General features: G+C 45.9%; 1 protein-coding gene across 2 annotated transcripts in view; it reads left to right on the forward strand.

The window, feature by feature from the left end:
- The window catches only part of NUP205 (nucleoporin 205), a 920,380-nt gene that overhangs the window by 148,677 nt on the left and 754,700 nt on the right, over nt 1-17,003 (forward strand). For both annotated transcript variants that reach the window (XM_078671666.1, XM_078671676.1), the window contains exon 9: nt 10,808-10,924. In XM_078671666.1, the coding sequence (XP_078527792.1) occupies nt 10,808-10,924 (117 nt within the window). The remainder of the gene's footprint in view (nt 1-10,807; nt 10,925-17,003) is intronic.

Genomic DNA, 17,003 nt, shown 5'->3' on the forward strand with positions numbered 1-17,003 from the left:
GCTCTCTTGTCGTCCATCCAAGCATCTATCCGTACATCCACCTGCTGATATCCTCAATTTCATCTTTACATTCTGTTTTCATTAATTCTTTAATCTATGATTCAGTCTTTCACCATTCCGTCCTTCTGCCCATCTATTTTCACACCTATATTCACACCTATGCATCCATCTCTTAACCTATCCAGCCATCCATCTTCATCCACCTTTTCACTCATCCATCTTTTCTCATCCATCCTTGTACTCAATCTAGCCATTTTTTCTTTTCACTCTCATCATCCATTCTTTCACTCAGTCATCTATTCATCCATCCTTTTGCTCTTTCTTCCACCCAATCACTCAACCATCCATCCACCCTTTCACTCATCCATCCTATCATTCATCCATCCACCTTTCATTCATCCATTAATCCATCCATCCTTTCACCAACCAGTTTCTCATCCATCCGTTTTTCCAATTATCCTTTCACTCATTGTGAGAAAGTGCCATCTTTCTTGCATGGTATGCCCCCACTTTTTGACGATTTGCTGATGTACTTTGAATGAGTGTGCCCTGGGTTCCTGCCAATCCGGTATTCCTTCCCTAAAACGGCATTGAAGCCTAAAACCCAATTGGCATCTCTGGCCACAGGTCAGCCCTTGGTAAATGTTACCCTAGGTATTCAAGGCACTGTGACCAGAGAAGGCCCCTATGGGCTGCAGCACTTATTGTGCCACCCTTGGAGGTCCTGTACCCTGACACACACACACACACACACACACACACACACACACACACACACACACACACACTGCCTTTGCAGGCGGAGTGTCTTGGTGCACAACTATACAGAGTTGACATGGCACACATCCCTGTGTGCCTTGCCCACACACACACTGCCCTGGCATACCTCACTCACCCCTCTAGCTGGGTGCACTATGCCAGTGGTGTGAGCACAGGTGCGTGAGCCCTGTGCCCCCACAGTACCCAGGGCCATTCCTGGGCACTGTAAGTGTAGTGATGCCATTAAGAGTATATGGTGCTGGGATGTTGTCATTACGAATTCCAGAGCACCATAATGGCTACACTGAAGACTGAGAAGTTTGGTATCAAACTTCTCAGCACATTAAACCCGCACTGATGCCAGTGTGGGATTTAATGCCAAATGCACTACAGTGGGCATCTTACAGATGCCCACTGAAACCTAACCAACTCCCAGTGTCTTGACTGCGTGGCTACCGAGGCTGCCACCACCAGACCTGTATCTGGACCCCTGGGTCGAGAGCTTGCCGCTCTCGGGGGCCTGAAACAATGCACATTCTGGGACGAGGTGCCAACCCTCCTCCCCCAGGATGGGCAGGGGAAGCTTCAAAGGTATGCTGTTTTTGTGAGCTTCTCCAGGCCACTTGCTGTACTCAGCAACTGGCCCCCACTCTGGCGGGAAGACAGGCGGGAAACCCTAAGTGAGGAAAGGGGGTGTGCCAGCCTCTGCCAACCCCACCTCTCAGGTGTAAGAGGTTAGGTGAAGCACAACTCTGGGCTCCCGCCATCTTGAGGATGGGGAGCCCTACCCAATCAGAGCTATGCTCCTGCCCCCCTCCCACTGGAGAGTGGCTGGATCGGGGTGTACTCCCCCAGGACACGGACCCATTGGTCCCCGCCCATGCCCTACCTGTAACTCCCCTACATTTAATATTTAGGGGCACCCTGAACCTTCCTTCTTCAGATCCCGATTTTGAAACAAGAAGAAAGAAGACCTGCTGTGCAGCTGCTAACAAGATGCGACACCAACTGACTTGGCCCCAACCCTACCGGCCTGTCGATCCTTGAACCTGCTCCTGCTAAAACCCCGACGTCTCCTGTGGTCAGCAACCTCACAAACCCCGCAGGACCTAACTGCCATGCTCATCTAAAGACTGGGACTCCCACGAGCAGTGGTTCTGCTCAAACAACAACCACCCCTGGTGCCAGCCAGGAACCGCGAATCCAGCACACTCTGCACCCGCCAAGCCCGGCCTGTGCCTGAGTGAACAAAGACCCTGAGGACGTCCCCCTGGCGACTGTGGCCACGAATCCGGCCCCCAAGGACCCTCCTTGATGCTCCTGACGATGCCTGCAGCCTCACAACCAGGGACCACTCCAACCGTGACCAGCTGAGGGTAAGATTTCCCGACACCAAAGGACACACCTGCACCCGGTGCCCTGCGGCCCCCTGTGCCCAACTCCTAGGTGTCTACCTATCCTACAACATCCCAACTTACATCTCAAAATGGTGCTTGCACCTGAAGAATCTCCGTTTGGAGCCTGCAGCCTTTGTTCGCCAACCAGCTTTCCCACTGAAATACATTGGGCACCCGATGGCCCAAAAGCACCCTGCACCAAGCCGCCCGAATGCCACTGGAAGTACAGCAACTATCATATCATATGCACACTGTACTTACTTTGGTCCAGTATATACAGAGCCACTTTCTTACACTCATCCATCCTTTCCCTCATCCATTCTTCCATCCACCCAAACATTTAATCCATCTGTCCATCCTCCCTTTCACTCACCCACTAAGAGTAGAATGTTCTAAATTAAACAAGCACTGGCATAGCCAATAGGTCTTGCCTTTGGGACCTTTATTAAGTGTTTAGCTATGCAACAGTTGATGTTGTTGCACCAAAGACATCGTACTGCATAACTAAATACTTAAGGTTCCAAAGGCGAGATCTATTGGCTATGGCAATGCTAGTTAAACTTGACACTAACCAGAAAGATCACGTTAAAATATTATGCGGCAACTGGTTGGTAGTTGATTTTATCTCCAATCTTTTACTGATCTTTTCATGTTATAGGACACAACATTCCCTGTCCTACTGTGCTTATCCAGCAAATATTTTAAAAGATATCTGGTAAAGGCCTCTCGCGGTCCTTCAGGCATTGGAGCGCCGTCCTGGCGAGGATCACAGCCCTATGATGAAGCATGTCACCTTCGGGTGAGTGAGGGCAACAATTCTCAGGCACATGCTTGTCTGGGTACATGCTTTCAGTCGGAGATAATATCTCTTGGGCTGAATCTTTTTGGAACAGTATGCTGTGATTTGGTTTTGTTTGATACAAAGCACCATATGTAGCCATTATGTAGCTGGGGTACTCGTTTTTACCTTTGTCCAGCACATACTGAAAATGGCTTCCCTGTTCAGTTGTGACATCTAAGAATTGGGTAAGGCATCACAGGGGCATAATGGCTCATGCAGATAATGTCACACATGTAAATCCGTATTTGTAAAGCGCAAACTCCTCACCCTTAGGGGTCTCAAGGCGCTGAGGGCCGCTGTGAAAATTAAGTGAGCTATTGCCCAGAGTCACATGTTGCTGAGCTGCCGCCAGAGCCGGGGATCGAACAGTAAACCCTGTGCTCCGCAGTCAGCTGCCCTGGTCGCAGTACCACACCTCTACACACATGTAGTATAGTGTGCCCTTCCTTAGACCTGTAAGGCGTGCTGTAGGGGTGGCGTACCTATACTGCATGCAGTGTCTGTAGACACAGCACCCAGGCATGAGTGCCATGTTGTGACATGTTTTCACTTTTATCTGCACCAAGACCTGCAACCTGTAATGACAGTCTGCATGAGTTAGGTGAGGGGACCATTAGGGTGGCACAATACATGCTGCAGCCCTTAGGAAACCTCTTTCGTACCCATGTAATATGTACTAGTAGTACCATTTGCTAGGGACCTCCAGTGGTGCTAAAGGTATGGCCAATTGAGGTAACAATTCTATAGTTTTGGGGAAAGAGATCTAGCGCTGGGGACCTGGATAGCAGGAACCGAGTGCTCTTTCTGTCAGAATTGCAAGGTAAAAAGGGTGGGGGGGGGGGGGGGTGACCATGTCAAAAAGTGGCACTTTTCTACAATTTGGTATTTTCCTTTCAAGAGGAAAATAATGTTAAAATGCTTAAGGATAAACATTAAATTTGGATGTCCATCATAGAAAATGGTATTAACTTTTATATGCACAACTGGGATATGTGTACAAAATGACCATGTGTGGACCCTGAGGACCATTCTTTCCCTCATCCTTTCTGAATTGTATTTCAGTAGGGCTAAGTAAACTTACAGTCTGGCTAATGGCTTGTACCAACCAGAGCAGTGGTCTGATCTCCACTTATGTCTAGGATCATCTCGTACTTTGACTGCAAATTAATATTTCTTCTATATGTAATAAAGTAACAATTTGTTACTATTGTATGAAGAACTATCAGTATTCCCAGACGGGTATTTTAAACTTTATGAAGTCAAAAGAAAAGCATTATACATATTAAATACTGTGTCCTTGAGAATAGGAAATTATTACCAGGTTTCATGCCGGCTTGGATGTGGTGAAAGACTTTTGTTCAGCTTTGAAAAACTGTACAACCTTGTCCTGTACAGTTTTCAGCCAATCATTATTTTTAACTCCAGTAAACTCCACAACCTGAGTCCTCAGGAGGTTCACTACACTTTTGCTGTGATTTCCTCAAGAGACCGGCTTGAGAGCCTGGGGAGAGGAGGGTTGGTAATAATGGGGGTGGGTTTTCAACCAAAGGCAACTTCTAACAGGAGAATGAGTAGCTACTTCCTCTCATCCCAGGTTTTGAAGTCATTGAAGGTGGTGACAGCAGAATTATAGTTCACGGGCACAGGCCTTTTTCAATATAGCTCTTTAGCGCGCATAACTCTGCCTCACTTTGTTATAGGTATGAACAGTTCCCATGACTAGATTGATTGCGTTGCATACCTCAGTGTATAACATGTTTTCAGTCACTGTAACTGCATGAAAGTGTGTCTATGTAGGGGACAGTGTGTACGAGTGAATCAGATGATTGATTTCCTGCAGGCTTTACTTTGTCACTGATGGGTAGCACATCCTGAATGCCCATGTGTATAGGACCCCAACCCCGAAACCTGTCTTAACTATTGGGTCAGGGAGGGTACCATGCTCATGCTTTGTTTAGTGTATATTTCCCCGCTCTTAATGGAACCCCACTTTGCTTTCTGTCGTCCCTTGCCCTTTTACCTATGTTACTGGCTATGGACTGACCATTTAGACCTTCTTCTGATCTTTGACTGGTACAAATATACAGCCTCACCATGTCCAGCCCTGACTAGTCAGACACTGCTCTGTAAACCTGTGAAACCAAGACCTAAAAAAGATTATGTACATCTCCCTGTCACCGTTAACCAGATGGTGTACCAGATACTAGTTTATCAGGGATGCTTTTTCATCCTCCCAGAATGAAGCCCAGGGACATAATCTGCTCTTGAATGCAGTTTTCCTTTCTTTATCGGGGATAGGCGTGGTTCTTAGGAAACCCATGTTGATGTGCCATTGGGAAGAAGAGCTGAAATACCTTTTGAGCCGATTAGCTACACTCTGCTGCAAGATATACCATGTCCAACTGACTTACGGAGCACCCAGGAACCTCAGTTTGTTAATATACACATAGGGTAATTAGTATCCATCACCCATGTAGAGTATACCGCTAGTGCAACAAACATATGGATAGTTGTTGAAAACAGGAATAACCAAAGTGCAAAAAGGAACAACTATCTACTTCCCTAAGAATCCTGGAAAGTGACAAATTTTAAGTGAGATACTAATTACCCTATGTGTATATAACTATGTGCAGTAATGTAATTAGGTTACATTTCTCCGTTTTAGCACTGATGAAGTCCGTGGCTTATAGCTGGATGGACGAAACACGTGTTGGCATGGTCTGTGGCTGGAACTTACTCTGTTAAGAAAATGGATATCATGGAAAGACACCTTGCAAACTTGGAATAAAAACAAGAAGAATATGTTCAGGATTGAAATTTGGACTTAATTTTGTTGCTTCGATTTGTGTGCTGTTTGCTCGGGTAGCCAACTGTTTAAAATGTCAAACATTCACCCCAGTACGGAGATCTGGGTTAAATCCATCTTGTTTTGCTCCCCATTCCATTTCAGTTTAAACCCATCCACGTGCAAATCAGTCTTGACCCCGTGCACAATGGGAACAGTCCAGCTCGAACTGCCAGGCCAGGTCCTCCCTGGAAGGAAAACAAGCGTCCTGGGACCGTTTTTGGGGTATCATCAGCCAGGCTAGCTTGACTCCGGTGGCATGGAGAGCACCGGGCCCATGTCTGGGCATATCTGTCCCACTCGGGGTGACACATACAAAATGAAAATTAATGGACAGAATGCTGAACAATGTCAAATGTTCACCCCAGTGCAGAGATCAGGGCCTAATTCCATCGTTTATTTGCTCCCCATGCCATTCCAGTTTAAACCCAGCCATAGGCCATACAGTCTCGGCCTGGCTTGGCAGTTCGGGCTGGACTGTTCCCATGAGTAGGAGGGTCAAGACTGATTTGCATATGGCTGGGTCGAAACTGGGGTGTGTAGTGGGCAAAAATAGATGAAACCCAGTTGTGTTGACTTGGGGTGAATATTTGCATTTTACAGAAAAGGGGGTGGTGATGAACAGAGTGCCTGAATTAAGCAGACCACTCTTACCCAGTCCAAAGATCAGGGCTTGATGCATCACCGTTTTTTAGCTCACTGCACCATCCCAGCTCAGAACTTGGCTATATGCAAATTAGTCTGTTCCTGTCCCAGTGCATGATGGGAACAGGGCAAACCAAACTACCAAGCCAATTCTTATACTGGGAAGGAAACAAGCTTCCGGGGACCGGTTTCTGCCATTTCAGGCGTCGTCGGCCCGGCTTGCTTGAATCCTGATGGTGCAATGAGCAAGGGACTCACATCTGAGTATACCCTTCCACGCTTATGGTGGACAAAATGATTCAGAAAAGGGGGTGGTGATGAACAGAGTGCCTGAATTAAGCAGACCACTCTTACCCAGTCCAAAGATCAGGGCTTGATCCATCACCGTTTTTTAGCTCACTCCACCATCCCAGCTCAGAACTTGGCTATATGCAAATTAGTCTGTTCCTGTCCCAGTGCATGATGGGAACAGGGCAAACCAAACTACCAAGCCAATTCTTATACTGGGAAGGGAACAAGCTTCCGGGGACCGGTTTCTGCCATTTCAGGCGTCGTCGGACCGGCTTGCTTGAATCCTGATGGTGCAATGAGCAACGGTGATGGATCAAGCCCTGATCTTTGGACTGGGTAAGAGTGGTCTGCTTAATTCAGACACTCTGTTCATCACCACCCCCTTTTCTGAATCATTTTGTCCACCACAAGCGTGGAAGGGTATACTCAGACATGAGTCCCTTGCTCACTGCTCCATCAGGATTCAAGCAAGCCGGGCCGACGACGCCTGGAATGGCAGAAACCGGTCCCCGGTAGCTTGTCTCCTTTCTGGTGAAGAATTGGCTTGGTAGTTTGGTCTGCCCTGTTCCCATGATGCACTGGGCCAGGGACAGACTAATTTGCATATAGCCAGGTTCTGAGCTGGGATGGGGCAGTGAGCTAAATAACGGTGATGGATCAAGCCCTGATGTTTGGACTGGGTAAGAGTGGTCTGCTTAATTCAGACACTCTGTTCATCACCACCCCCTTTTCTGAATCATTTTGTCCACCACAAGCGTGGAAGGGTATACTCAGACATGAGTCCCTTGCTCACTGCTCCATCAGGATTCAAGCAAGCCGGGCCGACGACGCCTGGAATGGCAGAAACCGATCCCCGGAAGCTTGTCTCCTTTCTGGTGAAGAATTGGCTTGGTAGTTTGGTCTGACCTGTTCCCATGATGCACTGGGCCAGGGACAAACTAATTTGCATATAGCCAGGTTCTGAGCTGGGATGGGGCACTGAGCTAAATAACGGTGATGGATCAAGCCCTGATCTTTGGACTGGGTAAGAGTGGTCTGCTTAATTCAGACACTCTGTTCATCACCACCCCCTTTTCTGAATCATTTTGTCCACCACAAGCGTGGAAGAGTATACTCTGACATGAGTCCCTTGCTCACTGCTCCATCAGGATTCAAGCAAGCCGGGCCGACGACGCCTGGAATGGCAGAAACCGGTCCCCGGAAGCTTGTCTCCTTTCTGGTGAAGAATTGGCTTGGTAGTTTGGTCTGCCCTGTTCCCATGATGCACTGGGCCAGGGACAGACTAATTTGCATATAGCCAGGTTCTGAGCTGGGATGGGGCAGTGAGCTAAATAACGGTGATGGATCAAGCCCTGATCTTTGGACTGGGTAGGAGTGGTCTGCTTAATTCAGACACTCTGTTCATCACCACCCCCTTTTCTGAATTATTTGCATTTTACAGCATTCCGTCTAGCATCTGTTTTTTTTGCTTAAGTATTTAGAAAAACTGCTTTGTTCTAGTGTATGCATTTTAGCAATCTACAGTGCAAAACAAAACAGAAGTCCTGATATTTGGCACATCTACCCCTATCTGGGATGGCGAATGTTGGCCCAGACTTATCCCGTCACTGCTACAATAGCACGTAATTTAGGGGAGTAGTTTGACAATAGAACTTCTTTTGGCCTGCATGTGGGTGGCGTATTGGGAGCTTGTTTCAGATTTATGAAAAACACTAAAATGTCTGTACCTGCTAGCAATTCAGTTCCAGCAGACCAATACATGCCCTTATCACTTCTCAGTTTGACTACGCCAACTCTCTTTACTGGGATCTACCAACATATCACCATGTTGGTGGTGGTCCTGAGAATTAAGGAAAAAAAATGGGGTGGCACCTCTTTCTTGCCGCCTCTGCATACCATTCCCTCCCTGCTCACCTACGGGCTATGACGGACGAACCTTCTTTCAAATCCAACCTCAAAATGTGGTTGTTTGAATTGGCATATCAGCAAACAATTATTATTTTTTTGGGTTACATGTGGTCAATATGTCTTAGCACCGGGGACATACTCGGAGTAACTGTGCGCTCTACAAAAACATTTGATTGATTGATATTTGTCAAACACCCTTGTCTTCGCCTGCAGTGCTGCTTGAATTCTAGCCCCTCAGCTTTCTTAGGGGTCAGAATAGCTAACAATACTTCTGCATTCAATTTCTCTCTAGTTCTTCTTGCCAGCAGTCTATTCGCTTTGTGTGTGCTACACAAGGCTCCTCCTATATAATAAGGTTTTCTCTAGCTATGGCTCTTACAAACTCTTCTTTACTGCCCTTGAGAGCCTCAACACTGTGCTACCCCTTTCACATTGTTTCTAATATCTCATAATCACTCTGCCACGTACACCAGTCACTCAATAGCAGATTTCTTATACTTCACCATCTCTGTTAAGGTGATCCCCATCGATCGCGCTATAGTCTCACGTTTTGAACCATCACTGAATTCGCTGCTGACACCTGGTATTACTTGGACTAGAAAGACTGCTCAGACTCGCTAAGTTCCCCTTCATAGCCTGGTTGGCAGCCTCCATTTTAGTTGGTTCTCCAGGGGTGTTACTATCGTTCAAATGGAAACTCCGCAGCTTCGACTTAAGCCCACTAAAGTGTAAGGTGTTGAACCCACAGACCGTTGGAAATGTTATAGCAAAGTTGGTACATTCTGTCTGTCTGAAACCTCTGTCCCATTGACTAAGACTTGGTTAGACTCGTAGTGAACCTGAGGCTCTCAGAAGCCTTAAACCTCCTTCTGCCCCCACGCACATGCAAGTCCAACTCATGAGGGCAGCCTGTCCTCACCTGCCCACCTTGGCTGCCGGAGTGATGGGGAATAAGCAAGAGAACAACATATCAGGGCCACTGCTGGACAAAGGTGTTCTACTGTTTTGGAACACCTACACAAGAAGTATGATAACTTGTAAGTAAAGAGTTGTCAGATTTGAGTATTATGGTGGTGCAAGCAGCGGTAAAGGTCAAGGTGGGGAGATCTAAAGTTGACCCTCTCTCTAAAAGTAGTTCCAATTTATGGAGGGAATTTTCAGAATTGTTCCAGAGGCTGCAATCTGCCATTGGAGTGGAGCCAAAGGCTAAAGGTGAGGAAAACCTCGACGATATAATCAGTATCTGAATTTTGCACGTTATGTGAGGCTTATAAGGAAAACCGAAGCCCAGCCCTTTCACAACTTGAAACTGACTGAGCAGTGTTTGGTAAACTTGCTGACATTGCTCTTTGGACTTGGAGTACTTTAAAGGAGGCATTTTTTTAAAATGATCAATGGCTGCTCCCATTAAAGGACAAAAAGCAGGTGACTGTAGGGGAGTGGGTACCAACCAATACAAAAACATAAATACTCGTTCTAATCTCTTGAGGAGTTCGGCAAAATCGGGTTGATAGCTTGTTTCTTGTATAGGACCAGCCTAATTTTCAGTGTAAGCTAAAATGAGGTGATGCATGATAAACCCTGATCCAACCATTTCTGCTGTGCTAATGATTGCATTGGTATAATGAATATTTGTGCATGCTAGAGGCATTTATGGCCCTGTCAACGTCAAGTAGTTCCATTGTATTTTGTATGTTATGTAATTACTTCGTTGGATTTTAAAAATATTAAGAAAAGTTTTAGAAAAATAGTTAACTAAACTTATTATAGGGTGCTATCCTTTAGTAACGTCTGACATCATTCCACTGGTTGTGTGCTAGATCAGTCTGTGAAGTATTCCTGAAGCCTCATTGACAGTGATATTCCGTCCTGACAAATGTGAATGGGTGTAATATGCCAAGTCTGGACAACTTTATCAAATAGTGACAGTCTCCTCCATATCCCTTTGTCACCAGTCCTCTTGTTAAAATTGTACTGATTGTAACCACCTTCTTCTCTCCCTCTTTAAATGTTTTTATAAATGTGCAGTGTTATCAGTTTATATTATTTTATCTATTCGAACTATATGAATATTGAGAGTAGTATAAGCTAATGTATTGCCTCTGTTTTCCATCGCGTTAGGTGAAGCAGCTGAGAAACCGAGCGGAGGAGGATGCTCGCATGATTCACATGAGCATACAGATGGGGAATGAGTCGCCGCCATCCCTGCAGAGGGACCTGGAGCACCTGATGCTTTTGGTAAAAGGGGTGGACGGGTGGATGTGGGCTGTCTGCATTGACTGGTTTAACAACTTCTCATACTAAGATACTTGTTCTCTTTACATTATGGTCGATTTTGCTAGACGTACCTCACCTCTTTTTCTGCTTGTATTGATGAATCTTGGTCTTAAAGTCAATTTCCCCAGGAGTTCAACCCAGTGACTTTTGATGTTGACCATATTTAAAAGGAGTTGATTATTTTGAAAGGAGACTTTTTACTACTATTTGCTAACTTGGAGAATTCGGTGATCCCAGGGTTCTAGATGCTCAGCAATCCGATAAAAAGAATTATGTATGTTTGTGTGTGTGTGTGTGTGTGTGTGTGTGTGTGTGTATGTATGCATGTATGTATGTGTGTGTATATATATCTGTGCATACGATTTCCTGCATATTCCTCACACCTTTAATTCCTTTTCAGTGGCCAACTGGACACGGAATCGAGAAATAGCACTCCAATGGCAGTAGGTGGAGCCCACTGCACTGACTTAGCTTCTGTGTTCACGTTGCATATTGTAGGAAAGTACCCCATTTTTTCATGATCACACCCTCTTTTGGCCACTGGTACTGATTTTTTTCGACTGATGTGCACTGGGTACCTGCTACCCAGTCCCAAGTGCCAATGCTCTTTCCCTAAAACAAGGTAAAATGTTCTGATTCTAAAACAATTGACACACACTTTGGCACCACTTTAAGTCCCTAGTAAGTGGTACTCCTGGTACCTAGGGCATGGGTACCAAAGAAGGTCCCTACGGGCTGCAGCATGTATTATGTAACCCTAAGGGACCCCCATACAAATTACATGCAACCTGCCATTGCAGACTGCATTGTCAAGGTGCAAACCATGAGTGAAAACACGACCATGCCAAAGTCACTGCATCTAATATATGTAAGTCACCCCTACAGCAGGCCTTGTAGCCCTAAGGCAGGGTGCATCATATTAAGTGGTTAATTTGTAATGTAAAAAAAAAAAAGTGCAGGGGCTCTCGTCAACAAGCAGCTTGCACCAGCCCATTTCTCCGGTGAGCACCGCCTAAAACAGAACCAATTGCTAATCAGGAAAGTGGGGAGAGGATGTGGCGTAATGGCCAGAGCTGCAAACTTAGGAGCTGGGGAAACCAGGTTTGAGTCTCTGGTTGGCCCAACATCCTGTGATTCTGGGCAAATCACTTAATCTCCCCTTAAATGAATGTGTCCTTAACTTGTGCTCATGAGAAGCGCCGGTGTTGATTAAATGTCTGTGCTGACCACCGGAAGCCAATGGCTCAAATTAAGCACTGATCATATTGCATGTGAGGGCATATCTGTATGAGTAGATATGCCCTTGTGCTGTCTAGTTTCATTGATAAATGGTACAAGTGAACAGGGAAGCCATCTTAAGTACATGTACTGGGCACTTGTCAGTACGAGCTCTCCAGTTACATGATGGCTTCACTGAAACCTATGGCGTTTAGTATCAAACACCTTATCTTAATAAATCTGTACTGACCTGCACCCAGAGGGCACCTTAAAGGTGCCCCCTGAAAAACTACCATCCTCGAGTGTGCTGACTAAATGGTATCGACCAGGCGGCCACCACAGACTAGTTTCTGACCCCTTGGAGTTGAGAGCCCACGCCCTCTGAGGCCAGAAACCATGCCGGCTCCAGAGGAAGGTGTTCACACCTCCTTCAGCAGGATGGCTGGTGAATCTGTATATCAAGGGCCAGGGACGTCAAAGCTCCTGATGATTTGATATGCGACCCTGGCTTCTCCAAGACCTGGGAGACGCCACCCCCTGCCCTGAGGCCAAGTTGGCACCAGGACAGGCGGGAAATTAGCTATGTAGGTAGGCGTGTTGCACTACCAGGCTAGTCGCACCACTAAGGTGGGCTATCTGATGTGCTCCACGAAGGAAGGGTTCCACCAATTTGTTTTTGGTGGAATAATCAACTCTGGGACATGGTTATGCCCACTCCCCACAGGAAGAGGTTATTTAGGGGTTGTAATGACCACAAGGGTAAGTAGCCCATTGGCACAACCCTTCACTCTCCTTAACGCCACTAAGTTGAGTATTTAGGTGGCCCGACACCGCAAACTCAGATCTGTCTGCCTGACAGAAGAAGGAGAAAGAAAAAAACTGTGACGTAGGAACTATGGACAGGCACCTAACGTGGTACAAAACCCTGCCTGCCTGCTGCTCGCCTGAAAATCACTGACAAACTCGCCCAGAAGCGAAACAGCCTCCCCAAACCCTTGGAGGTCTGCCCAGCACTTCATCGGCCCTGCAGCATCTCTCTTGGAGTGGTGAAGCCACTTCCCTGCACTAGAAGGCATGGACCGCCTCTGCTCGGTACAGCGTTCTGTCGACCCCTGGACCCACCAAGGGAGCAGCACTCCAGAAAGAGGTCTTTGTTGCTCCAGGAGGTCAGATCCGTTTCTCTGCCAAGTTTGGAGGCGCTAGGACTCCCAGGTGCCTCCTAGCAACAATACCTGAAGTACCAGAGTCAGTTGCACGCACCAAGGCTTGATTTCATTCAGCCAGAATATCACAGCTGCCAAATCTCATTTGCACGTCAAGGGACTTCAAGGGATGTCAGACCCACCCAACAAACACCTCTGCACCCGAGCTCTCAGCCTGGGCTCAAGTGAACCTACGATGTCTGTGTGGTCCCGAGACCCTCAAAAGCCAAGCCCCCACTTAGGTTCTGCCGGACTGGTCCCTCAACCCCCACTTGAAGCCTTTTTCTTACAGGTACTTTTCTCATAGACCCTCAATAACTAACTTTATGAAGCCGAAGGCCATTCTGTTAAGATCTATGTTCAAAGGTCAACAATTGATGGAGAAAAATGTACATGTATCCCCTCCCCTCACAGGTTTTTGCCATGCAGTAGTCGTTTAGGCAGGCTTTGAAAGCTTTTAAGAAGAGACAGAAACAATTCCTAGTTTTTGTAACAAAGTTTAAATTCTTTTAACCTTTTTCATGCTCATGACGGCACCTGGTAGTCCTGAATCATGGTGGGCGTATGCGCACGATGGCTGGGGGCCGCCCGAGCCATGCCCAAGATGGGAATGTACCAGCACAGTGGCGGAATTCGTGCCACAGCAAAGCGGTTAAGGACACAGAGGCAAGGATTATGATGTCTGTCTTCAGTTTTTTTTTTAACAGTAGCCATAACTTCATAAAAATAAATAAAAAACTATCTTTCCCATTAACACTAGGGATGGGAAAAACAACCATATGTCCAACCAAGGCCAGGGCAGATTGTGGTAGGTATTCCTTTCTCTCTTTACCTCTTTTGGGTAACTTTCTGGTTATTCCAGTTTGCATGATTAGTTGCTTGTAAGCAAAGGACACTGTTACTTAAGAAATTACCTGTCAAACCTCAATTAATTAGGACGCATACTGCAGTACCATAGAACAAGATTGATCAGATTATCAACCACAAAGCAATGTAACCTTCATAAACACAAATATCTTCTACCTCCCATGTACACAGTCCTGTATATTTGTAGCACATTTAGTGTAATGGGAGAAAATATCAGGTGGAATAATCTTCACTTCCATGCCCTTAATTGAATTGAAACTTTACGTTAGAAAAGTTAAGAAACATTTTCTTCTATGTCAGGACCAGATCAAGTATTACGCTAGTTTAAAGCTTACTCACCGCCTTGGAAGCTATATCCACCACCGGCTTGAAGTAAAATCTTTCAAGGTTAGAATCAAAGGACCAGTCTGCTGCATTCATTCTGTCCTGAACCCAAGCAACTAGTTTGAAGGCTTTAGAAGCCATTTCAGCCCTTGCAGAATGTGCCGCGAAGCCCTGTGCATCAGTGCCTGCTATTTCATCACCCATCAAACCCATCTGCTGATAGGGGAGGAGACTACCTTAAAGAACTTTTCAATGGCAATAAGTAATTCAGCTGTCCCAGAGGTCTCAATTTCTACGTCCTTTATTCATAATTATTTAGAGAGTTTTATGACCCTCGAGAGTATCTGAACGCTTTACAATTGTTCAGAGAGCACAGATAAATGCAATCAATAATATCATAGTCGAGAAAAATACAGGACCATAGATGAGGAAGGGTACAACACAAGGTCAGGACCAATAGGTCAAAACAAGAATATAACAATTCTACACACTGTTTGTGATTGTCCTCAAATGAAGGGTCAGATATCACCTCACAGTTACTTTGTCCATTTAGAAATATGGATTGTAACCCTTTCTGTGCTAATTACATGTAATGTGTAGAGCCTGGACATCCAGTACCCTTCTACAGGAGATTAAACAAATTAGCATGCCCATTTTACCTTATCATTCCTTTCTTGAAATATATCTGTTGTTTTTCCAAGGGAGGAATAGGCTAAGAACCCGATTAACATTGCAGAGTGAAGAGTATTGTGGTTCTGGAGGGCAAGAAAGTTGGATGCTCCTCATTAACGTCCGTATTGTAGGATGATATCCCAAATTACAGCCATCAATGGGATAATCTCCTGCTAAAACGGCTGATCTGAATGAATTTACTGATCTATAAGCTATTCCCTGTGATGCCATCTCCGAAAGGAAGTTTAGGATCTGCACAGTGTCTGATCCCTCTGGATCCATGTCCCTCTGCAGAAACCAAACCAGCCATTGTGTTGTGTATGTTTGACTGTGGAAGATGCCCTACCCTTCAAGAGGAGCATCTGAGCCTGGTCCGAATGTCCTGTGACTTGCCATCTTTTCTAGTAATCCACCAACCATGTGTCGCAGAGTTCCATCTACCACCAGTTTGTGGAGATCCCTTGATGGTTCACGAAGGAGATCCTGATATAGGGGTAGGAGAATTCCAGGAAAGTTCCATCTGAACCAGATACTAGACTTGAGATTTCCACGAGGGTGACACTATGACAAACCTGCCTGTTGTCTCCTTGCGCGGAGATGCGGTTTATCATCAAGAATGAGAGACATGCATATACCCTGGCTTGCTCTAATCCCATCGGGTCCGGCCTTTATTTGAAGTCTATTTGATGGTCTAGCCTGGGGGCAAACAAGTCTGTTCTGAAGGGGCACCATCTGCAGGCTACCACCTAGAATATCAGAATGAATGAATGAATGAATAATCTTTGTCAGATGAATTCAAATCATTACAATGTACATCAAGGCAGTATTAAAATCAATCAAACTGTTTCAAACCTCGTATTAGTAAAGAAGTGCGAACACTATTGAGTGGTGAGAATGAACAGTCCAACCTAGAACCTAAAATGCAACTACATCTAAAATAAACTGCATTGAAGGTTTTAAACGACACTCTTGTTTAAAGTGCTTATATGTGGACAACTTATTACAACATGTTACAAGGAGGTGATGGCGATTTGTCCAACTAAAAGCCTTTAAGTAACATTGTTATGTTGGAACGCATGGTCAGACTAAAACACGAAGCACCATTGAAACTTCAAACAGTTTGATGGGATCTTTATGGCTAAAAAAGTGCTGTTGTCCAAGTAAATGATTATTGGTTGTGGCCCGATGAGTCCGCCCATGAAAGTGCAAACCAATCATTCAGATTTAGCATCCGTGTTACCAGAGACCCATGATGCTTCGAGCTTCAAGGTGTTTGCATCGGGGGAGTCTTGGCGCACATCAGGGTCCTGTAGATGTATTACTATGGCAGCAGCTTGGTGGCATGGAACAGGCACCTGGTTGCCTTGCTAGACAGTTTGTGAGAAGCTGGGTTTCTGTTGCAGTAACTCCCGCCAGACTACTAATGTACTTTGACTTGATGTGCCCTGGGTCCCTGCCAATCAGGTACTCGGGGCCTGTGTTCTTTCCCAAAACTGTACTCAATTGGCATCTCTGGCCACTGGTCAGCCCCTGGTAAATGGTACCACAGGTACCCAGGGCACTGTGACCAGAGAAGGCCTCAAAGAGCTGCAGCACTTATTGTGCCACCCTTAGAGGCCCTGTACCTATACACTCACACACTGCTGTTCCAGGCTGCGTGTCTTGGTGCAGAACAAAGTGCAGAGCCGACATGGCACACATCCCTGTGTGCCATGCCTACAACCCACTGCCCTGGCATAGATCAGTCACCTCTCTAG

This window comes from Lissotriton helveticus, chromosome 1_1 (genome assembly GCF_964261635.1).
Source record: "Lissotriton helveticus chromosome 1_1, aLisHel1.1, whole genome shotgun sequence".
NCBI classification, from domain to species: Eukaryota; Metazoa; Chordata; class Amphibia; order Caudata; family Salamandridae; genus Lissotriton; species Lissotriton helveticus.